General features: G+C 40.0%; 1 protein-coding gene across 1 annotated transcript; it reads right to left on the reverse strand.

The window, feature by feature from the left end:
* Positions 1-9,441: 9,441 nt before the first annotated feature.
* On the reverse strand, positions 9,442-19,683 carry LOC130923272 (gastrula zinc finger protein XlCGF8.2DB-like). Its single transcript, XM_057848839.1, has 2 exons — positions 19,383-19,683; positions 9,442-12,040 (listed from the first exon to the last, which is right to left on the reverse strand). Exon 2 carries the CDS (start codon positions 12,026-12,028, stop codon positions 10,889-10,891), a length of 1,140 nt encoding a protein of 379 aa, XP_057704822.1. The 5' UTR covers positions 12,029-12,040; positions 19,383-19,683; the 3' UTR covers positions 9,442-10,888.
* Between the last annotated feature and the right edge of the window lie 5,250 nt (positions 19,684-24,933).

The raw sequence follows: 24,933 nt of genomic DNA on the forward strand, positions 1-24,933 counted from the left end.
AAAGGCCAAGTAATTTTAGAATGAATCAAGAGTTTGGATGCCACCTGGACACTTCCCTGGAGAGGCTCTGGGCACGTCCCACCAGTGAGAGGCTGGGGAGAGGGAAGTCTCGGATTCCCTAGTAAAGCTGATGCCCCCCCGACCCGACCCCGGATTAAGCAGGGGTTGATGGATGGATAGCTTCTATTGTCATCATACAATTTACAACGAGATTGTGTGTAGATTCTACTATACAGTGCAAAGGTAATAGGTGAAAAAGATGCTTAAAAATACAAAAATATTATTGTTGAAATAAACTGTTCTTGGATATGTCAGCCTTTGGTGTCCTTTTTTTTTTTTTTTTTTTTTTTTTTTTTTTTTTTAAACTTTGTTTATTGAAGCAATATAGTACAAGCCAAAGAGGTAACAACATTCGAGCATTTTTTTCCCCCCATTGAACCTTAAAAAAAAAAAAAAAAAAAAAAAAAAAAAACAACAACAGAAAAAACCCTCACCCAACCAATACCCATAGCACATATCCTCAAAAAGCAATATATTGTTAATATAGTTATTTCCCTTTAAAGGGGAAAAGAGCACAGACCAAGAAACGGGAGAAAAAAAAAAAAAAAAAAAAACATATATAAATATATATACACCTTTATATTGGTGTAATTTTTCAGGCATAGTTCAAGAATCCACACAGAGATGGCAATTTGTGCTTCTGACATATGCAAAAAACGGGTTCCAAGCGTTCTCAAAGGACGCAACTGATCCACAGAGTGTCAGTCTTATCCTTTCCAATTTGAGAAAAAAAAACATCTCCTTGATCCAATATGATTGCGTAGGTGGAACTGAAGATTTCCACCTCAAAAGAATTAGCCTTCTGGCCAGCAAGGTTGCGAATGCTATGAGGTCCCCCTTCTGAGGAGGTAGACCATATGCAGAAGGAACCACACCAAACAAAGCAGTCAAGGCATTTGGAGCAATATCTATCTCTGTAATCTTTGATAGAGCAGTAAAAATATCAGACCAATATGAAGTTAAAGACGTACAAAACCAGAACATGTGTGCATAATCGGCTGAGGCCTGCTTACAGCGATCACACGTGGAGGAGACTGTATGAAATATTTTAGCTAGCTTAGCTTTGGTATAGTGAGCTCTGTGTAGAATCCTACACTGAGTGAAACTGTGTCTGGCGCAGATTGAAGATTTGTGTGTCCTACATAAAATTTTCCTCCAGACCTCTTCAGATATACTCATTCCCAAATTTGATTCCCAGACTGCCTTAAGGGCATTTACAGTACTATCTGAGCTGATTTTATAAATATTAGAATAAACCGTAGTTATTGCACCCTTTGACGATAATAAGGGTTTTAAAAAGATATCTAAGGCAGAGGCAGCAGGGAGTGTTGGGAAACTTGGCCAAATAGAGCGAGCATAACTGCGAATTTGGAGATACCTGAAAAAATGACAATTGGGCAATGAAAACTTTTCAGCTAGCTGTTGAAAGGAGGCAAAAGTTGAGTTCAGATATAAATCCTCAAATGTTTCTAAGCCCAGCCTAGACCATATTGTGAATGTGTTATCCAATAGAGAAGGGGGGAAGGCATGATTTAGTGAAATTGGAGCTCGAACAGAAGGCGCCTGTAAACCAAAGTATCTCTTAAATTGGTTCCAAATCCTAATACAAGATAATACCACAAAGTTTTTTGAATACGAGGATGTAGGTGACATAAGCGGTGAAAACAATAAGGATTTCAATGTCACCGGTTTAACAGAGTTGGCTTCAGCAACTAGCCACAATGGGGTGGTATCAGTACTCTCACCATGGAGCCAGTATGACAAGTTCTTAATGTTTGCTGCCCAATAATAGAACAAAATGTTTGGAAGAGCCATTCCACCCAATTCTTTGGGTCTCTGCAGTGCCTGATAGCGCAGTCTGGGTTTCTTTTTGTTCCATATAAAATCAGTAATAAGGCTGTCCACCGATTTGAAAAAAGAAAGCGGGAGAAATATTGGAATGCATTGGAATAAATAAAGGAAGCGGGGGAGAATGTTCATTTTAACCGAATTTATCCGAGCCGGGACGGAGAGATTAAGCAAAGACCATCTTTCGAAGTCTTGTTTGAGCTGCACAAGCAGTGAGTTAAAATTCATCTTACGCAGGTTTTTTAGTGTGTCAGCCACATAAACCCCCAGGTAGACAAACCCTGATTTAGATACTGTAAATGGAAAGTTCTCTAATGGATAAACCTTGGCTAACTGATTTACAGGAAATATTTCACTCTTCCCCAAATTCAGTTTGTACCCTGAAATTTTACTAAAATCATTTAAAACGGAGAGTGCTGCAGGAATGGAGCGAGATAAGTCAGACAAAAATAACAGAAGGTCGTCCGCATAAAGTCCAACTTTCAGCTCCACTCCATGTCGCACTATACCACTTAGGTCAGGGCAACACTTCAGTGCAGCCGAAAGAGGTTCCATAGCCATTGCAAACAGCAGCGGGCTCAAAGGGCAGCCCTGCCTGGTGGATCGGGATAGGTGGAAATATTCAGAATTAGTATTATTAGTTCTAACTGACGCTTGCGGGGACGAGTACAGCAGTCTGATCCAAGACACAAATTTGGTTCCAAGCCCAAATTTTCCCAAACAGTAAAATAAATAATCCCATTCCACTCGGTCGAAAGCCTTCTCAGCATCCAGGGCCACCAAGGCCTCCGACCGAGCTTTTGATGAACGGTTGTACACAACATTAAAAACCCTTCTAAGATTGGAAAAAGAGTGTCTATCACGAATAAAACCAGTTTGGTCTTGCGAAATGATCAATGGTAGGACTCGCTCTAAGCGAAGAGCCAGCAATTTAGACAGAAGTTTAAAATCCACGTTCAGCAAACTGAGAGGGCGATATGAGCTACACTGTAATGGGTCTTTACCCTTCTTGAGAATCAGAGATATACATGCCTGATTTAATGTTTGGGGAAGTTGACCAAGTTCAAAAGCCTCTGTAAACACCTCCAACAGGTGCGGAGCTAATGGCTTCCAAAATGTTTTATAGAACTCAGACGGAATTCCATCCAATCCTGGGCTCTTCCCGCTTTGTAAGGATTTGACTGCCTTTTCCAGTTCAAGTCCTGTAATAGGGCGTTCCAGCTCCTCTCTCAATGTTTGATTCAAGACAGGGAGCGTTATTTTGCCAAAAAATGGCTCAAATTGTTCAGGACCAAGAGAGTGGTCCGATGTATACAATAGTTTATAGAACTCTAAAAATGTTTTGTTTATTTCTAATGGGTCTGAAGTAATACCCGAGTCGGTACACACACGTGAAATTAGCTGAGAGGATGACCTTTGACGTAGTTGGTGAGCGAGGAGTTTATTGGCTTTATCTCCCTGCTCATAGAATCTTGACCTTGATAGGAGTAAGAGCCTTGTAGTATGTTGAGAAGTGATGAAATCATACTCTGCCTGTAGAGACATCCGCTCCTTATAAGTTTCTGGTAATTTAGAGATGGCATACTGAGAATCCAGCACAGCTATATTGTGAGATAATTTGGCCAATTTTGAGCTCATTGTCCTCTTTTGATGTACTTCATATGAAATAATTTCCCCCCTCATAAATGCCTTCATGGATTCCCATAGCACCGCAGCCGAAATACCTGGAGTTCTGTTAACTTGAAAGTAAAAATTCAATCGCTCTGTCATATGTTCAACAAAGTCTTTGTCCAGTAAGAGTTGGGTATTAAGGCGCCACGGTGGGCGAGTGTTTATAAATTTGCGAAAATGTATCTTCATAGAAACTAAGGCGTGGTCAGATAGAATAATAGAGTCATATTTACAGCCAGAGCAAGCCGTAAGTATAGAATTATCTAATAAGAAGAAATCAATTCGAGTGAAAGTTCGATGTACATGCGAGAAAAAAGAATATTCCTTTTTATCCGGATTAAAAAAGCGCCAAGGATCAGAAACATCAAACTCATCCATAAAGGCTCTAATCGTTCTAGCTGATTTTGACTGTGGCACTGAGTTTAAAGAGGAGCGATCTAATGAGGGATCTAACCAACAGTTAAAATCACCACCCAGAATTAATTTATATTGTGCCAAGTCCGGTAACATTGAAAAAATCTGTTTAAAGAAACCCACATCATCCCAATTTGGCGCGTATATATTCGCAAGGATAACCTTGACCTCATAAATGTGGCCAATGACATTAATGAACCTGCCATTAGAATCGGAAATGGTTTTGGTATGGGCAAATGGAATGTTTTTATGCAAAACTATAGCCACCCCTCTTGCTCTACTGGTAAAGGAGGAAAGAAATGTCTGGCCAACCCAGCTCCGCTTCAGTCTGAAGGCATCTGTATTTTTAAGATGAGTCTCCTGTAGATAGACAACATGAGCATTAAGTTGATGAATATGATGCAGGACCTTACTCCGTTTAATAGGATTGTTTAGACCTTTGCAATTCCAGCTCACAAACTTGACATCTCCACCTAGTCTAGCATTGGCCATTGCAGACAAGGGGAAATATTGGAAAAGAATATATCTGAAACTGTCTGTGACTCATAAACTTGACCATATGCATACAAAAAGAGATATGTGCTTCCCTCCCCATGTTGAAAACCCAGCGCACCCTGGGTCTCAACTCCCATATCACACATAAAAACAAAAACAAAACAAAACAAGAACAAAAAAAAAAAAAAACCTACAACAACAAAGGAGATGAAAACGAAAGAAAAAACGCTCCCTTAGCAGAAGCATCCCAAAAGGGGAGCATGCTACCTTACCTAATGACAAGCTAATTGCAGTCATAGCTTAACTAACTACCGTTCACTCTAACGGCCTGGGGAATGCTAGTATGAACTGTCTAACAACGTTAAGATATTAGTATTAAACACACACTACTCGGAATGAGGAACTAAAACTTCAAAGTATTAGGACCGTGCAAGTAACTATGCCCCATGTAACTCATAGTCGCACAGATGATGAACGATGACCAGGGTTCAACGGGTTCAAAATACACACAGAGAAAGCAAAACAATGCAAAACAAGTCTGTGCCCATTCCCGATCGTAATATAAACTTGGTATAATGTACATACAAACATGGTCGGAGCACAAAATAATGATCCCCATTAGTATTGTCATACCGGGACAACATACCTTGTAGGCACGGAAGAAATAGACTTTACTTATCTCGAGTCTGTCCCTCCACAGCACCATCCAGATGAGAAGATAAAAAAAGACAGGAAAGGAAAGAAAAAAATGTAGCAGGTGGGAAAAGCCGGGCTCTTCCAAGATGATCAGCAGGCCAACGCTGCTGAGATGTTACCCCCCCCCCTCCCCCCCCCAAAAAATAATCCTATAATCCCACCAGCGCAACATCTGAGCAGAAGAAAAAAGGAGGCAGACGAAAAAACACAGAAAAAGTCAGGTTCCCTCTTGATCCTGGGGCTTCAAGAGAACTTTGTTGACGAACTCCAAAGCTTTATCCGGATCTTCGAACCGATGAGTTGAACCACTAGGCAACGTGATGTGTAGCGTGGCGGGGTATCTGAGACCGAACCTCACATTAGCACACGAGTGAAGCTCCCGCTTCACCCTCGCAAAGGCTGCCCTCTGTTTAGCCACGGTAGGAGTGAAATCTTGAAAGATGTGGAGCCTTTTTCCATTGTGCAGCAACGGCGAAGCTTCTCCAGCCCGACGCAGGATTGTACTCTTCTCCTGAAACATGTGGATTCTGATGACCAAGGGTCGCGGAGGTTCGCCACTCTTAGGTTTAACACGCAGCGTGCGGTGGACCCAATCAGGCCCGGAGTGACTAATCGGGAGCTTCTGGACGATTCCAGAAGGGCCGGCCGGCCAGATGGGCCGGTCCGCGTTTTATTAAAAAAAAAAAAAAAAAATTACACTGTTATCATTTTTTGTTTGGTATTTATTTATGACAGTGTCACTGAGTATAACTTACATTCTGTTACCGCTGTCCCTGTGGGCCGTCTTAAAAAAAAAAAAACAGTATTATTTTTTTTTCCAGACTCATCCTCACGTGTGCAGACGAAAAATACAGCATGCAGCTCCGCCCCCTAATTGTAGTCTGTATTGAGCCAAATTAGCTGCTATCTCGGTGCTCGGATGGATAAAAAGAGCAAGGGTGGCGCTGAAAAATAAGAATTAAAAAGAGAAAAGCACTCGTGAAAGAATCGGCAAAATGCGCGAAAATAGCTAATTTTTTTCATGCAACGACCTTGCTGCCTCAAACTACAGAGGATTACAACGAAAGTGGTAAGGCCAGATGGCGAATAAAATGCAACTTGCACCGTGTGATACGACAATATGTAATTGTGGAAACTTTGGCTTCTTGTAGCACCTCTCAAGGGATATGTAGCAGCAAGCATTAGCCATAATGAACACACCACAGGTGCAGAGCTGGAAGGTAGGATTGCCATGTCGTTCAGCGAGTGAACATTAGAATTAATATAATCAATTACGTGGCGTTTTTAAAGTGGAAATGGAAAATGGATAATAGTATCATTAGAAGTTGTTACAATGTGCAATACGTATTCTTTATTTTTCATATTGTTATGTTGCTATGTTTGTTTTATCTGTAAGCACTCATTTTGTTAATATTTGATGTTGCAGAAAAGGTCTTATTTATTCATTTATTTTGGGGCTGCCAAAATTATCGCGTTAACGGGCGGTAATTAATTTTTTTAATGAATCACGTTAAAATATTTGACGCAATTAACGCACATGCCCTGCTCAGACAGATTTAAATGACAGTACAATGACATGCCCACTTGTTAATTGTGCTTTATGGAGTTTTGCCGCCCTCCGCTGGCGTTTGGGTGCGACTGATTTTATAGGCTTCAGCACCCATGAGCATTGTGTAAGTAATTATTGACATCAACAATGGCGGGCTACTAGTTTATTTTTTGATTGAAAATTTTACAAATTTTATTAAAACGAAAACATTAAGAGGGGTTTTAATATAAAATTTCTATAACTTGTACTAACATTTATCTTTTAAGAACTACAAGTCTTTCTATCCATGGATCGCTTTAACAGAATGTTAATAATGTTAATGCCATCTTGTTGATTTATTGTTATAATAAACAAATACAGTCCTTATGTACCTTATGTTGAATGTATATATCCATCTTGTGTCTCATCTTTCCATTCCAACAATAATTTACAGAAAAATATGGCATATTTTATAGATGGTTTGAATTGCGATTAATTACGATTAATTTTTAAGCTGTAATTAACTCGATCAAAAATTTTAATCATTTGACAGGCCTAATTTATTTTTCAAATGTATCATTTAATATAGTTTTTTAAAAAATCCATTTTTAAATTTGTTCAAAATATGTTGTGTTGCACTTGTTAAAATAAAGCCACCTTGTTAAACAACCATGACCTGCACTGAATTGGAATACACAGAATTACAGTACACGGCTTTAGAGAACACTGAACTTAACACGTGTATGCATAATGACATAATTTTAAATGAGTGGGCCGGTCTGAGGCATGAAATTCCAGGGCCGAAAATGAGTCCCACTCCGGCCCTGGACCCAATCCAGCTCAGGTTCGTTCTCGAGACGCAACATTTTGCTCAAGAGTTTAGCAACAAACTTGGTTGGTTCGGGACCCTCGGCGCCTTCAGGTAAGCCCACAAGTCTGATATTATTTCGCCGTGAGCGGGCTTCCAGTTCCTCACATTTTGTGCTAAGGGACGCCACCGTTTCCGATAGCTTGGCCACATTAGCCTGTAAATCAACTAGCTGGGCTTCGTGTGCATTAGCCGCGCTTTCAAGGTCCGAAATCGTTTCTCGCTGGGCGTCAACTTTCGCCTCTATGGGCTTCAGAGCCCGGGCCACTTCAGTTTTAACAGTTTCGGAGATTATTGCCTCAAATTTGGTGACAATTTCGGTTCGAAGCTCATCCATCATATCCTTGATGCTGCGTAGCATGTCTTCGTTAGCCATGGGCTGCGGAGGGGAATCAGACGCCGTAGGCAGTTGCTGCTTACCCCGGCCACTTTTCGATGAATCCGTTCTTTGTCGAAGGCTCGTCATTTCCAAAAAAAAAAAAAAAAGGGCTGTTCTCAAAATGCGTCGTAACACAGTGTGTTTTAAATCTAGTCGATTGACAGTTTAACGAGTTCATATAACAGAATGAGATATCGCATTCCCGCGGACCGCCGGCTACACACGTCCTACATGGCTGACTGGAAGTCCAGCCTTTGGTGTCCTAAAGGAAATACAGTATTCCATACACATACTGTACCTGTCAACCCGAGGCCATTGGCAATCTTACAAATAGTGACGTATGCCTTACAAATTGGTGACTAATCTTACGTTTTATATACAGAGGTGTAGCAAGGGTCCCCGGGGGCCCCACGCAACAAGTCAAGGCAGTTAATTGGTTTAGGACATAAAAATACTACTACTAGTCTGCAGTGCTTCTACTACAATGGGACACAAAACTACAGTAACATAGTACACTCACTGGTGTCTTGCTTCCTTTTCTCCTCTTCAGCTTTTTTTTCGTTTTTCGCTTCCAGAAGGATAACTCCCTTTCATTTTGCCAAAGAAAGGCCAGATCGCCACCCACTCTGAGTCACATGACACATACATACACGCGCAGTATAATGAACACAAAGGTGGGTGGGTGCGAGTGCGCGCTGTGTGCACGTGCAGTCATCTTGGCCATAAAAGTGGCGAAAACTAAGCACTTTACAGACTGACTCATATGGATGTATTTACATTCGTTCATGGACGCACTCAGATTACTCTCTGCTCGAAATACGCACCTTACGCCTATTCTCGCTCCCAGAATACGGAGCGCTTCTGACGTAGGACAATAACAGGACTGGTTGCTATGGGAACGTACGCACACCCAAGGAACCTTGCTAAAAGGAGTATTAAAATTGCTAATAAAATCGTTTAGGATTATTTTAGATGCATCTATATTTTTCTTATTATTCAACGAGGAATACGATAGACCCATTAATACACTTTTTGGGGGGGGGGGGAAAATCACCATTTCTTTAAGTAGTAGCATGAATAATGAGGTGGCCTGTAAAAATCTACGTGAAACAACTCGACAAGGACTTTCCAGAGAGTACTGGATGAGTCACTCTTTAAACAATCATGTGGTATTAATAGCTGACCGGACCTTCTTAAACATGTATAATCTACGTGACATGGTTAGTGCTAATTGGGATTGATAACAGAATCAATAGATAATCTTCCAAATGATTCCTTGGTGTTGAAACACTCCCTACACTTGTCGCTGCGAAAGGACACTAAAGCTGAATGTGCTAAATCTGTTGGCCCTCTGGGGGCCCCTGCTGGCTGGGGGCCCTAGGCAACTGCCTGGTTTGGCTAATGGGACGCGGCGCCTCTGTCTATATAGCGTGCAATATGAAACAAAAATGAAACTCAATTTTTAAAATAATATGAATTTATTGGTAATATTGTCACATATAACCTGGTGCAATCAAAGAACAATCAATATCTTCAGCTACATCATGATTACTAAGATTTAACAGTGACTTTTGTTATAATTGTATGTAGCACTTTTGGCTATTTCTATCATGTCTTTTGATGGCTGCACTTCATGGCACTCCTGCTCGCAATTCAGCTCGACTTGAATGTAGTTCGTTAGTGTGTCCAATTATAAATTAAAAAGGTCAATTGATAAAATTAACTTACCGATGCAATCTTGGAGTCAGGGAACATTTCTTTTGCCAATTCTGAGAAGTGATCCGCAATAGTTGCAGGCAAATTGTGTTCGGCAACAAATTGAAGGAATAAAATCTTCGCTTTCATCACAGAATAGCTTTTCATTTTGCAGACTGCATCTTTATGACCAGTGTTGTTACCCTTACTAAAAAAAAAAATTTTTTTAAAGTAATTACAGGTACAAATTCTCCCAAAAAGTATTTGAATTAGTAACTCAGTTACCTGAATGTAAGAGTAATTACTTACTCGGCAAAGAAATGCACATTGTCCCGTTGCTGAAACGGCGACAAAATCCGAACAGAGAAAAAAAAAACGTAATGCACGAAAAACGTACAGATTTTGAATGTACGGGGTACACATTTAAAAATCAGTGTTCACTTGTACAAATTATGCCGAAACCATACAACTTGACAGGTATGCATACAGAAATATTAAAATATTCTCATTGAGACCATTTAAACCAGGGGTGCCCAAGTTCAGTCCTCGAGAGCCCCGATCCAGCTTGTTTTCCATGTCTCCCTCCTCCAACACACCTGAATCAAATGATCAGGATTGTTATCAGGCTCCAGCAGAGCTTCCTGATGAGCTAATCATTTGATTCAGGTGTATTAACGGAGGGAGGCATGGGGGGAAAAAAATGGATAGGGGCTCTCGAGGACCGGACTTGGGCACCTCTAATTTAAACTGTATGAACTCGCAAACTAAGACAATTTCTATATTCTGACCCTTGCAATGTATTCAGTGACCTCAATTTAGCTGCAAATAGTATCAATATTTCATGCACAAACCTGACTGTTGACAAGTGTAATACATATTATTTCAAATATCCTTTCAAGATACTCAAGTTCACTTTACAACAGTTTACAGAAACAACAAACAGATGAGACAAAAGCCAAATCTGAGTAAATCAAAATAGCTGAAAAGTCCTAATATCAACAGAAGATCAAGTTTGATATGAAGTAACCTCACCTAAACTAAACTCAATTCGCTCAATTTAAAAAAAAAAAAAAAAAAATCAAGATAATTCGATAGTTGTGAAAAAGACCAGGACCTTAGTCAAAATTTTCTTCTATCCCAGACAATAGTAGGTGGCTTATTACCTGACATGTTTCTGCGATCACTTCCGCCTTCGTCAGAGGGTCACCCTCAGTACATCTTTTGATTAGACTCGTCAAGTAGCGATATACAACACAACATGTGCAGACAAAAGGCTTTTTCCAGTTGGTGTACACTTATGTATTGTTAAACTACACTTTTGAGAAAATCTTTTGTTGCAAAGTGTGCAAACAAAAGGCTTTTCCCCAGTGTGTGTACGCATATGCGTTACAACATTAGACTTTCGAGAAAATCCTTTGTCACAAACTGTGCAGGCGAAAGGCTTTTCTCCAGTGTGTATACGCTTATGTGTTGTTAAATGAGACTTCTGAGAAAATCTTTTGTTGCAAACTGTGCAGACAAAAGGCTTTTCTCCAGTGTGTGTACGCGTGTGGTTTTCTAACAGTACCTTCTGAGAAAATCTTTTCTGGCAAAGTGAGCAGGTGAAAGGCTTCTCTCCAGTGTGTGTGTTCATGTGTTTCTTTAGAGTTCCTATCTGGGTGAATCGTTGAGCACAACAAATGCAGGCAAAAGGCTTTTCTCCTGTGTGTGTACGCTTATGCGTCTCCAAATCACTTTTGTGATAAAATCTTTGACCACAAAATGAGCAGGTGAAAGGCTTCTCTCCTGTGTGTTTTCTTGTATGCACCTTTAAACTTCCCTTCTGGGCGAATCTTTTACCACAATATGTGCAGGCAAAAGGCTTTTCTCCAGTGTGTGTACGTAAATGCCTTTCTAAATCAGACTTCCAAGAAAATCCTTTGTCGCAAAGTGTGCAGAAAAACGGTTTTCCACCCGCACATTCTTTAGCATCTTTTTTCAGTGATGACCTGTTTACGGATTTCAAAGCATTTTGGTTAAAGTCATCATCTTCCTCATTAGTATCAGTGTCAGAAGAGTGTGACGTTACGTCGTCGCTGTCCGAGAGCGGAGCTAAGAGGCCGTCCGGTTGCGATCGTCCCTCTTCTTTTGTAGTTAGGTGTTGAAATGAGCTGTCGCTCGAAGGTGTCGCTGCTCCGCTCTCTTCACTTAGGCCTTCAACTTCTTCGCTCTTCACACCGACGGTCCCTGCAATGATTTCATCTTCCCGTTCTTCTTCTTTAATGTAAGGGGTGACTGGCTCTGCTTCCTGTTTGATGTAAAACATCTCCGGCTCCTGTTTAATTTGAAAGTGGAGGGGATTGTGTTTCTCAGGGTGAAGATGATCCTCAGTCATGTCTGCGGGACACTGGGTGGGAAGAAAAAAAATCATGTGATTTGCTGAAGTTTTATTCTCATTATTAATTTCATTCAGGGTTTTTCAACCGGTGTGCCATTGCACACTAGTGACAGATCGCCAGGTGTACCGCTAGAAATTATCCAATATTGCTTTTTTTTTTTTTTTTTTTAATAACGTCGACAGGCGGCGTTGCAGTGGGAAGGAAGGCTGAGGCAGAAGGTTGCTGTTGTTTGCAGATGAGCAAGGTATTGCTCGTGTCACGTTCAATAACTGCTCGGATTTCTAGCCGTCAGCCACCGTGCTGTCCGCGACAATGTGGACCCCAGCACGTCTATTGTACATCATTTGATTAGACCAGTGCTTCTCAATTATTTTCTGTTACGCTCCCCCAAGGAAGACATAAATATTTCGCGCCCCCCCAACTCTCTGCCCCCACTGTAAATAGGGATCATTTGTCTATAATATTACTATTATAAGTGCGCCTCAGCCTAACATTGTGTCCTTTTTTCCTATAAAAGAAAAAAAGTAACATAGATCAACTTATAATAAAGTATAACTTTATTAACATTGTTTTGCTTGTAACATAAAAGACTTAACGCGCATCAAATTGCCAGAAGTAAAAAAAAAAAAAAGTCACATCCAAACTGTAAAAATACACTCAAGGTACATTTTTGACCATTTTATACTGAAAAATAAAATGTAATAAAATCAGTAAATAATAACAAATTCAAATTGATTAGAAACATTTACTCTTCAGGACAACATGCCAAAAAATTTGACCGAAAAAAAACAAAACTGAATAGGGGGGGGTGGGGGGGGGTGTCTTTGGACAGAAGGAAAGTTTTTATTTTCGCTGATTCACCACAGTGCTCACTGGTTTACTGATATAACACTGACAAAGCGGGACGATTGTGACAATTGGCAATATTCGGCACGTTTTCGCTGAAAAACAATCAAGCGGCTTATCAATGAGATTGAGGTCTAATCTCTTTAAGTGGCGTCTTAACTGATTTGGTTTCAGACTCTCCGCTATAATCATTTTTAGACTCAGTAAACAGTGGTCTTTCCTCATTTCCCACTATATTAAAAGTCAAAGCCAAAAGGCAAACGGCCCGAAAAAAGCACATTCTCGTCGGCCGAGGGAGAACCGTAGGTGAGGGCGGTGGTCGTGACGATCCCAAGCCGAAAACGGCACTTCTCGGCCGGACACGTGAGAACCGGAGAAGACAGTGGGTCGCTGCGTGAGTCCAGCTCTGCATGAGTCTCTCCCGTGTGCTCTTGCTTACTTCAAAAATACTGCACGCACTTTGAAAATGAGAGCGCCACTGCCACCCACGGAGTGGATGTGCAAATACACTTTATTCTAGTACAGCAAAAATATAAAAAATAAAAAGCATGTTCCCCGAGGTCACTTGCGCCACCCCTGGCATCGCTCTGCGCCCCCCTGGGGGGGGCGCGCCCCACCATTTGAGAAGTACTGGATTAAACTCATCAAGCGTCCAGATACAACAAAGTGTCTTTTTCATTTTATCCATGCTTGGCGACCATCAATCCTCCACCTGTGTTTTATTCCAACCCATTGTTGAGGACAGTAAGGCGTCTGATGGCTACAAATCCGATCAGTTCTGAACGCGACACGAGCAGTTGCCGTCGCTTCAAAACAAGTCCAAACCCTAAAAAAATATTTGGAGAGATGAATCACATGTTTGCTGCCTGGTTGTCCTACACCTTTTTATTTTCTATCATCTGACACAATTGGGGGTCAATAGGTCATGTGGCCTACAAGCTATTGAGCTAATAAAATGCTAAGACCAGTAATAACTTAATAATAAATAATAAATATTGGGAAAGATGTATTAGAAAACAAAAAGGTGTATGACAACTAGGCAGCAACCGCCTTTCATCTGACCCAATTTGGGGTCAATAAGTCAAATGGCCGACAAGCTATTGAGCTAATAGGATGCTAATAACAGTCATAAATTAATAAATATTATATGAATATTTGAAATGATGAATTAGATGGTTGCTGCCTGGTTGTCATTTTATTTTCCATCATCTCACACAATTTGTGGTCAAAAGGTCCATTAATCTACAGCAGTGGTCTCAAACCGGTCCTCAAAGGGCCGCAGGGGGTACTGGATTTCATTCCAACCAAACGAGACAAATACCTTTTCACCAATCTGGTTTCTTACAAGTGTAATCAGTTGATTGCAATCAGGTGCTGCTTATGTTAGTAGAAACCTCATTGGTTGAACTGTTTGTGCTGGATCTGTTGGAACAAAAACCAGGACCCACTGCGGCCCTTTGTGGAGTCGGTTTGAGACCGCTGATCTACAGGCTACTGGCTCAGAACTTTTTAAATCTATACGTTGAAAGTCCGGTCTATATCCAACTTGCTGCACTTCTTCCATTAAGGAATATAACAATAAACTTGCTTCAGTTTAAAGCTTGGAAGTTTCTGAGGCTCACTTGGTTTAGCTATTCTCGCTAGTCATGAGCCCTAATTACTCCAAAAGAACGAAAGAAGAAGAGTGCAAGGAAAAACTACATCGGGGTGAGGAGAACGACCGTTGGCAAGAAGCCTCCACTCAAAGCAGGTTAAGTCACTTGACTTTGAGAAATAAGATATTAATTGCTTATACACTGCTCAGAATAAAGGGAACATTGACGAAACACACTGTAGACCTGATTGAATGAAATATTTTTTTAAAATACTTTGTTCTTTCCATATTTTAATGTGCTGACTAGGGGTGCAACGCTTCAGTTAGCCCACAGTTCGGTTTGAACCTCGGTTTTGGGATCACCGTTTCGGTTTGATTTTTGCTGTTTTTTTTTTTAACAGGCCTTATTTTGCTTTAAAAAAAATAAACACTTAAAATGTTAACATTTTCGACTGTTAAAATGCCTCTTAGCTCTTTGGCTAGTGTAGTGACTGACTACTGAAACACACAGTAGTAAAAAAGTTACTTGGCAAAGTAACTGGTGTTACCTTTCATGTTTTTATTCATTTTTTCAAAAAACAAAAACAAAAAACCATAGTAACCTTTGCTATGTTTGGATGTCATTTAATGTTGTGAATCAACCGTTAAAGTTGATAAAATTGCTCCCGTTTTTGCATTAGTTCCCTTCTGTCTACTTTCGACATGTGAAAATTTTCAAACTGTTTCATCCTTTAAAGATAGACTCAAGTCAAGATTTTGCCAATTTAGCAGTATTTTAGATAAAAAGTTACTTAGGTTTGCTAGGAAGGTTCACTACAACAAAGCCTTTCTGATAAGTTTACTGCTCTAAAATGGCGGCTGTTTACTAACGCTGCCGAGTTTGTCATTTCGCATGGAGTTCTATATGCATGAGATATCTAGGCGCAGATTGTAGGCTGTCGGCTACAGTCGGGAAATATTGGAATCACCTAGCCTAACATCACGTTTGCTACAGCAAACAATGACGTAGTACGTCCCATTCCCTATTGAAAACGGAAGTTGTAGGCAGACATTAGGAAGTACCTCAGAAACTTGTCTATAGGGAATGGGACGTACTACGTCATTGTTTGGACGCGCCTCCATGCTGATAATATGCTTTACTTCCGGTCCACCAAACTCAACGGGGATTGTAACGTGTGGTAGTGCTAAGCTAATTCCTTCGGTGTATTAGAAAGAAATTATGGGTGTGTATTGTTGTGTTACCGGGTGCAACAGCGTCTCCCACCCACGACAAAAAAGGGCAAGGAAAACTGGACTCACTTTTCACCGTTTTCCTGCATGGAAGACCAAATATCAGATCACGAAGGCACGACGGATGGCTTGGGTCGCAACGGTTGGTCGGAAAAGCATTTCTTTTTATCGTATTTCTGCTGGAATGAGAGTGTGTTCCCATCATCTCTACTCTTGTAAGTTGAACGATTTATCCACTGTTTTGGTTTCAATACGTTTTTTTTTTGTTGTTTTTTTTTTTTTGCCGTTGTGTAACCTGTTGTGTTCCTAGGTAAACCTGCATATGAAATGCTGACAACACATCCCGATTGGTCACCGTCTGTCTTCTTGGATTATTTGACAAAGAAATTTGTTCCATTTGTCTTGCGTCGGACTCAAACAAGCCCCTGCAGCAGACGCCATCTGGGTCTGCCCTTCTTGTCAATGGACTGCGGGCTTTTAACTTGTGAAAATGCAAGAACTTAAATGCACATATTTATTCTGCCTGGCTATTTAACTAAGGCCAGTGATTTTTTTTTTTTAACCACTTTGACAAAGACACGTTTCATTGTAATATTGTATATATTCTATTATTTCTTTATAATATATTCTTGTTTGCTCTAATGTAGACTTTAGAATGTCAATTCAAATAGTGTTGGAAAAGTTGCAATACTTAAAATAGAAATGCAAGAACTGTAATGTACATATTTATACACCTTTATTTACCTAAGGCTACTGAATTTTTTAAAAAACTGCTTTGAAAAAGACAGGTTTTGTTGTGATCTTGTATTTATATAGTATATAGCTTTTAATAATGTATTATATTATGTATTATAATATTTGCTGCCCCCTGTCAGAGTGTGGGCCATTTTGCACTAAAAGGATTTTAAACTGTCAGTTCAAATATTGTGTTGGAGAACTTGCAATACTTAAAATGGAAATGCAAGAACTTTAAAGCACACATTTATCCTGTCTGGCAATTTACCTAAGGCCAGTAAATAGTTTTTTTTTTAAACTGCTTTGACAAAGACACGTTTATTGTAATCTTGTATTTGTGTATTACTTATAATTTATTAAATAATATGTGCTGCCCCTGTCAGAGGGTGGGCCTTGTTTGCACTAATTTAAAGATTTTAAACTGTCAATTCAAATATCGTATTGGAGAAATTGCATTGCTTGAAATAAATCTATTGCAACTTATCAGTCCCAGTTCTTGTCTACAACACTGTCCAAACATTGTCAATGCATATTCCATATAGAATAACTAAATTAAATCACCTGACTTTGTAATTATTATACCTGTTTATTATGAAGAGCTGACTTAAACAAGCAATTAACAGTTTGTCAAGAACTTGTTCAAGTCATGTTTTTGTATTCACATTTTATTGACTTTTCACAACACTTGGGCTCATGTTTGGAAGAGCACAGCAAACAGAAGTTTCAGCGTGCACTCTTCGCCTTTCCAATCTCTCATAACGCTCTGATGTGGTGCTCTTGACCTCAGAATAACTCAAGAAGAGAGACGGTGACCAATCGGGATGAGTTGTCAGCATTTCATCGCAGGTTACCTAGGAACACAACAGGTTACACAACGGTAAAAAAAAAAAAAAAACGTATTGAAACCAAAACAGTGGATAAATCGTTCAACTTACAAGAGTAGAGATGACGGGAACACACTCTCATTCCAGCAGAAATATGATAAAAATAAATGCTTTTCCGACGAACCGCTGCGACCCAAGTCATCCGTCGTGCCTTCGTGATCTGATATTTGGTCCTCCATGCAGGAAAACGGTGAAAAGTGAGTCCAGTTTTGCTTGCCCTTTTTTGTCGTGGGTGGGAGACGCTGTTGCACCCGGTAACACAACAATACACACCCATAATTTCTTTCTAATACACCGAAGGAATTAGCTTAGCACTACCACACGTTACAATCCCCGTTGAGTTTGGCGCACCGGAAGGATAGGGGATACCCAGGACTTGAACTGTATCTATTCATCTTTGTTGCTTCATTTCTAATTGTGTATCATATTGCCTCTGTAAAGCCCTTTGAGACCTCTGTTGTGATTGAGGGCTATACAAATAAAATTTAATTGAATTGAATTGGAAGTAAAGCATATTATCAGCATGGAGGCGCGTCCAAACAATGACGTAGTACGTCCCATTCCCTATAGACCCTACCCACCGACGTCACAAAATCACGTGATCGCTGTATTGTTCCGCCCCCTTGTCTGTCATTTTGTGTCTGTATTTTCAATGGTCTCAATTGATCGAGCAATTTATAATACATTTCATGGAAGCCCCGATGCTTTCGGATGCCGTAAACTCACTGGATGCGTTGCATAAAAGGCGTTATGTGGAAAAGCTTCAGTTTATCCATTCGCCAGATCCATATTTGATGCCTAAATCGATGTTTTTCGACCCGCTGTCTCCGCCGTATTTGCCTGACATCTGCTAGCTACCCTGATATTTACAACTATCTTGTCCACACAAAATCAGCCTATTCTCACGAAAGTTTGAAAAACTTTAAGAGCTTGGAGGCTTATAAATGCTACGTTGCTGGTTGGGTGAAACAGGTCCTCGTCCACGAAAATTCGGCAGGAATCTATCTTGTGCTTGGAAAGGTGAGTTACGAAATTTTCAATTCAAAATCTTTTGTTCTTGCTAACATCCACTGTCAAGTCTAATGTATTTCATGTCATTTGTCAATGGAGCTAGGGCTTTTAATGTTTATATGGTTTAGCGATAGCACTCTCACTACATACATACGTGTATGTTGTCGGCGATTGGCCTAGCAATGATCTTAATTGTGGTTGTCAGCCCAAAACCCTCTAAATATATATTAAATGCATCTTACCAGATATAAAATGACTACTACATAATCTGTGGTAATCGTTTGGAGCCCAGTTTTCTCGTCAAATTGCAGCAGCCCATCTCGCTCTCTCCTCTCCGGGTCTCTCGGAATCCGGTAGAACTTCAAGTCTCTCCGTCTATCTTCTCTGTTATTGCAACCGACCGCCACACACGCCTTCACCATTTTGATTATTAATGCTCACGAGCAGAAAAACACGCCGTAAATAGGAGTAATGTACGTAGCCGTAACAGGTAAACACGATGTGTTGACGGACAATTGGGCGGCACCAGTCAGGAGGGCGGAGTTGTGACGTCACGTGGGTAGGGTCTATACATGCCAAACATCTAATGCCCGATTTATTGTGCGCATGCGTGCACGCCGGTATGGGTGTGGTTGTGAGAATGAATGGCAGACATAATAAAGAACAGTTGTTGTTGTGGAGCAACGCCACGAGAGTCTCACAGTTTCCTGTGTTCTAAAGATTACAAGCGTGCGAAAACGCCACAGTTAACTTCAGTCAGCAGTATTTTGTAGCATCTTTAAGACAAGTCGAGAAGCGTCTAATACAATTAAATGAAATCACTCTAATGTTAACCGAGCGAGCCCCCCTGAAAACAAAATCTACAAATCAGAAGTGGCGTTAAGACAAAGCAATCGAAATGCGGACAGGTGTCTTGGCTAGCGAGCTAAGCTAAAACAAAAACAAAAAAAATAGTTTTGCAAGGCTGGGAAGCTATAACATAAAGCCAAACAACTTCCACTAAGCCTTAAGAGTCCATTTAGTCCATTAAATTCTTATTTGGGTACTTACCAGATGAAAATGCGTTGAATGAGCTCGTTATGTTTAGAAAAGGGAACACGAAAGAAGTGCAAGTTAGCGAGGCTACACGGACGTGGCGTCAAGTGAACTGGAAGTAAAATCGTCCAAGCTCTGGTGCTCCAAAAGCTTGAAGCGTTTGGAACCAAAACTACTTCAAATCACTCGACTCCAAAAATATTCAAGATATACTAAATAAATCCAATTTTGAGTCATAACAGACAATGACTTGCCTTGAGCCCGAATTATTCCAAAAATATTAAACAACATGAAGCGTGCAAGGAAGAACTGAAATCGAGGCGAAGAGACCGGCCAGGAGAGGTCGCTGTTTGAAGGAAGCCTCCAGGTTTTGTCACGTGACTTTAATAAATGAAATACATAACTGTTTAGATATTTTCTGAAAATAAAAAGTGTTTTTTAAAATTCTATGCTGTATATGAATTGATAAATTATTACAGTGGTAATAAAAACTAAATTATTGAAAAATACAGCCTACACATTGGCTACAGTATGTCCCCAAGTGGCACTCTGATATTGATTTTTATATTGAATAGAGATCTAAAATGGTTCACAAGAGGAAGTAGTAGGAATAGTAATAAAACAAAAAAGGTCAAGGAATTCTATTATATATCAAGAGTGGAAAATAATACAATGCACAACACGAATAAAGACGTCTTCCCTGAAACCATTTAAATTAAATTTGGAAACTGAACAATAAACATGAGATAGGGCAGCATCAAAGCTTTTCAAATATTAACACAGGCTGATAATTGGGAAAAAAAATGTTCTAGGATATGTCAGCCTTTGTGTCCTTAAGGAAATATTCCATAGATATACTGTATTAAAATATTCTCATTGAAAACATATGAACTGTATGAACTCGCAAATAAGAGACAATTTCTATATTCTGACACTTGCAATCCATTCAATGACCTCAATTTAGCTACAAATAGTATAAATATTTCATGTACAAATTTGACTGTTGACCAGTGTAATGAGTGTTATTTCAAAGCGCCTTTCAAGATGCTCAAGGTCACATGACAAGAGTTTACAAAAGCAACAAATAGAGGGGACAAAAGCTAAATCTGAGTTAATCAAAGTAGCAGAAAAGTCATAATATAGAAGAGAACAGAAGATCAAGCTTGATAAGAAGTAACTAATGATGGGATTTTTGGCTCTTTTCGGTGATCCGGTTCATTTGGATTGGCTCAGTGAAAAGAGACGGCTCTTTTTGGCTCTCATAAGGGCTTTTCTTTTAAATATTTATGACAAATCTAGCATACATTTTGATAAATGACTTTGTGAACTAAATATTGGACTCTACTGAATGCAAATAGCAACAATTATCAAGCAAAGAAAAGGGTTTTTACTTATTTTATTGAACATTAAAAAGGCTCCATACAATAAACAAACAAAATTAAACTTCAACAACAATCAAACATGCTGCATCCTAACAAAAATAGTGAGTAGTAACTGCAACAGCAGCAGTGAATTAAACAAACATAAGCTACTCCTTGCTATATTTTAAATTTGCATTCAAGAAAACTAAATACTTCAACTTGGACGGCTGTTCTCTCAATAGTTATTTGTCCAGTCTTTGAGAACACCCTCTCTGACGGTTTGTAGTACAAACCGCGTTCGTGTGTCGTCCTTTCCTCTTCCGGTGTCTGTCTGTGGCTGCGCAGACGTGACGGAGCATGTGCTCAGCGTGCACTCCGCGCAGTACCTAGCACCAAGCCCCTCGCTTCTCCCTTATCTCTTCCGGTCTCCCTCTCTGAGCACGGCAGCTGAGCCACTGCCAAACCTCGCTTCAGACACGTGAAAAAGAGAGAGCAACATAGAGGGGGGGGGGGGTGATAGAGCCGGCTCTCGAGGGAGGGAGCTGGCTCTCATCGTTCACTTCAAAGAGCCGGCTCATTTTACCGGCTCGTTCACGACCAACAGATCACTCGAAGTAACCTAACCTAAACTTAACCAAATTCATTTGATCAAAAAGAAAAAATAATCAAGAATATTTGATGGTGGTGAAGAAGACCTGGACCTGCAAAATCAGTTCAACAACTTTTTCAAAAGAAGCTCATGGGAAACTGAATGAGAAAATTGAAAAGCTTTTTCCACTGTAAATGCATGGCAGGAATTTGAACATCTTGTCAAACACTGCAATTCAATGGGTTTTCCCCAGTGTCGCTTCTTGCGTGCGATACTAAATCTCCCTTCCGGGTGAATCTTTTACCACAAATTTAACAGCCTAAAGGTTTCTCTCCAGTGTGTGTTCTTGTGTTTGTTTAAATGTGCCTTCTGTGTGAATCTTTTGCCACTAACTAAACAGCCAAAAGGCTTTTCTCCACTGTGTATGTCTGTGTGTTGGATTAAATTTCCCTTCTCGGCAAAACGTTTTACCACAAAATGTGCAGAAAAAAGGCTTTTCTCCATTGTGTGTTCTTGCGTGTCTGTTTAATTTTATCTTCTCGATGAATCTTTTACCACAACATGTGCAGACAAAAGACTCCAGTATGTGTGCGCATGTGTCCTGTCAACTGAGACTGAAAATATCTTTTCTCACATAAGGAGCAGGAGAAAGGCTTCTCTCCAGTGTGTGTTTGTTTAAATGTGCCTTCTGTGTGAATCTTTTCCCTAGGGTGACCAAACGTCCTCTTTTGCCCGGACAAGTCCTACTTTCACATAGTATCCTCGTCATCCGGGCTGGTTTAATAAATTCATAAAAATGTCAGTTTTTTTATGATTTTTCATGGGACCAATTTGAAGAGAATCCCTCCGGCCGCTGGGTAGCAGCAGTTGACATGGCTCCTACTAGAAGGGAGGGAAGGAGTAGTTCTTCTTGTTTTTGTTGGCAGTGTACCCCTATCATGAGGCATTACCGCCATCTACTGGGGTGACGATTTGGCCACAACGCCTGCCCAGTTGTTAAGTTTTTTACGATAAATACATCTATAATGGCAGCTGTTGACTTCTGTCGGAGCTTTGACTATAAAATCCCGTTTGGTGTCGCATCATTGCGCTGCCGATGATTGTAAACTTTTGTAGCAAAGTCTTATTTTTGCCTCAGCTAACTATCAGTAAGCTAAACCACGCTAGGCATTATGGGAAACGTAGTTTTGAACTGCTATGTTTGGAAACATACTGGTTGAATAGTTTGTCAGTTTTTTTCGGTTATTGTTTGTGTGCAATCTAGAACATTGAATGAGAATATGAATTGAATGGGAACACAATTTGTCAAGGACAATTTTCGCTTTAGTAATTTATAAAAATGTTTAGTTGGCACACAGCCAACTGTGTGTATGTGTATTGACTGTACTACATTTAATGGGTCTGCATTATAAATAAATAAATAAATATATATATATATAATTTATTGTTTTTTTGTTTTTTTTCAAAATGCATTTTTCCATCCAGAGTGAGGGGGCACATTTTAAATATATTAAAGTGATATAGGCATCTTTGAGTGAGCTTCGAGTAAAATTCAAGTATCTTGAGGCCGGGCTGAGTGTCCTCCTTTTTGGAAATCAAAATATGGTCACCCTATTTTCCCACAAAGTAAACAGCCAAAAGGCTTTTCTCCACTGTGTATGTCTGTGTGTTGGATTAAATTTCTTAAATTTCCACCTTCAGGCTTCAAGCATTGCATTGCTTTTGGATGGTTCGGCGTTTCTTTCATGGTGATCGCATGATAGCCTTCTAGTTTGTGTTTTACGAGAGCCGCTGACAGGTGACAGCTGAGAACTAGCATGTTGGTTTAGCGTAGCCATTGAGTCAATGTCGCAGCAAATCAGCGAGCGGTGCAGGTTACGCAGTGAATCATGGGAAATGTAGTCTCGGGACAACACTGAAGTAGTGCTTTGTAATCTGTTTGCTTGTGTGAAAAAACTACATTTCCTCACGCCATTAGACGCCACTTCTACAGGCTCTATCTATCGCTCCGCACAGCCTGCCGAGAGCCCCAAGCTGTGTTCGTACTGTTAGCTCCATGTGTTAATAAAGAAACAAAGTTGTCAGCACGTCGTGTGTTCCATACCTTTGTCAACAAAAAGCTCATAACAAGACACTATGCACGATCCATTTAAGAGACGCTGGGACTGGAGAGCTGTGAGTAGTAGGAGGCGAGGGGGTGAGATGAAGCAAAACTTTGTGGTCGAATGTGACTGCAGTCCGCTATTATTTTGTTTTCTTATTGTTGCCACAATAAAGTGGAGAAAGCCATCAACGACTCATATCCTTCTTTCGCCCCGTTTTTATATTATTATTTTATATGCATGACTGAGAGCTGCCGGATCTGCCAAAATGAACATGAAGTCTGATTTTTTTTTTTTTTTTTAAAACAATGTCATCAGATAGACAAAAACATAAAATTATGTGCAAATGCCTGCATCTTCAAATCATGAAAATAATAACAGCCTATATCTTACCAATCTTTCAATCTCGATGGGTCTTGTCTCCATTCCATGTCAGGTAGTCTAGGCACATTGTTTGTATCCTGATTAGCGTCTGGCTAATACATGTTAGGTCCAACATGAAATTCCAACCTCCTCTTCTTCCTCCAACTCTTCAAAAACTTGGATCTCCTCCTTTGAGCTCGATCTATCGCTTATATCGCTGTTTGAATCATTGTTTGAAGGGCTTTGTATGGCGGCTACATAGAGCGCTGCCATCGCTGTTCTCGATGTGACGTATCACTTCCGGGTTCGTCCCCTTTCAGGCTCGAACTTCGGAAACGCGATTATTTTGTCATTTTTTTATTTTCATGCTTTATTTGTTGGACAATGATTAATTACTTTAATGGTGACCCTATTTGGCATGTTATCAAATTACTTCACATTTGGTCTTTAAGAGAAGGGAACACGAAAAAACGGCAAGTGCGATGAGGGTACACGGACGTCGCGTCAAGTAAACCGGAAGTGGAAATGTTCAGGCGCTTAAACATCTTCCATCGAGGAACAAAGTAATTAACTTGCTTCATTTTAAAGCATTAGCTTCTCAGGCTCACTTGGTTTAGCTTTACTTGCTATCCATGAGCACTAATTTTCCAAAAATACGAAATACAAGTGCAAGGAAAAACGTATCGCGGCGTTGAGAAGGGCCAGGAGAGGTCGTTGGAGGCAATAAGCCTCCACCCAAAGCAGGTTGTGTCACTTGACTTAAATAAGTGATGTAACTGCTTCAATGTTTTCTGAAAAAAAAAATATATATACGTGTTTTTTTTTAATTATGTGCATTAAATGACTTGATAAATACAATTGTAATAAAAACCAAACTAATTAAAAATACAGTCTACACATTGGCTATGTCCCCAAGTGACAGTCAATTTTATGTCAAATAGTATAGAGCTCTAAAAATGGTTCACAATAGATGAAGTATGGGGATAAAATGAATAAAGAATGGGGATAAAATGAATAGTAATTTAAGAAAAAAAGAAAAAAAAAAGGTCAAGTAATTCTATAATGAATCAAGAGTTCGGATGCCTCCCTGGGGAGGTGTTCCGGGTATGTCCCACCAGCGAGACGCTGGGGAGAGGGAAGTCTGGGATTCC

Source organism: Corythoichthys intestinalis, chromosome 1 (assembly GCF_030265065.1).
Source record: "Corythoichthys intestinalis isolate RoL2023-P3 chromosome 1, ASM3026506v1, whole genome shotgun sequence".
Taxonomy (NCBI): domain Eukaryota; kingdom Metazoa; phylum Chordata; class Actinopteri; order Syngnathiformes; family Syngnathidae; genus Corythoichthys; species Corythoichthys intestinalis.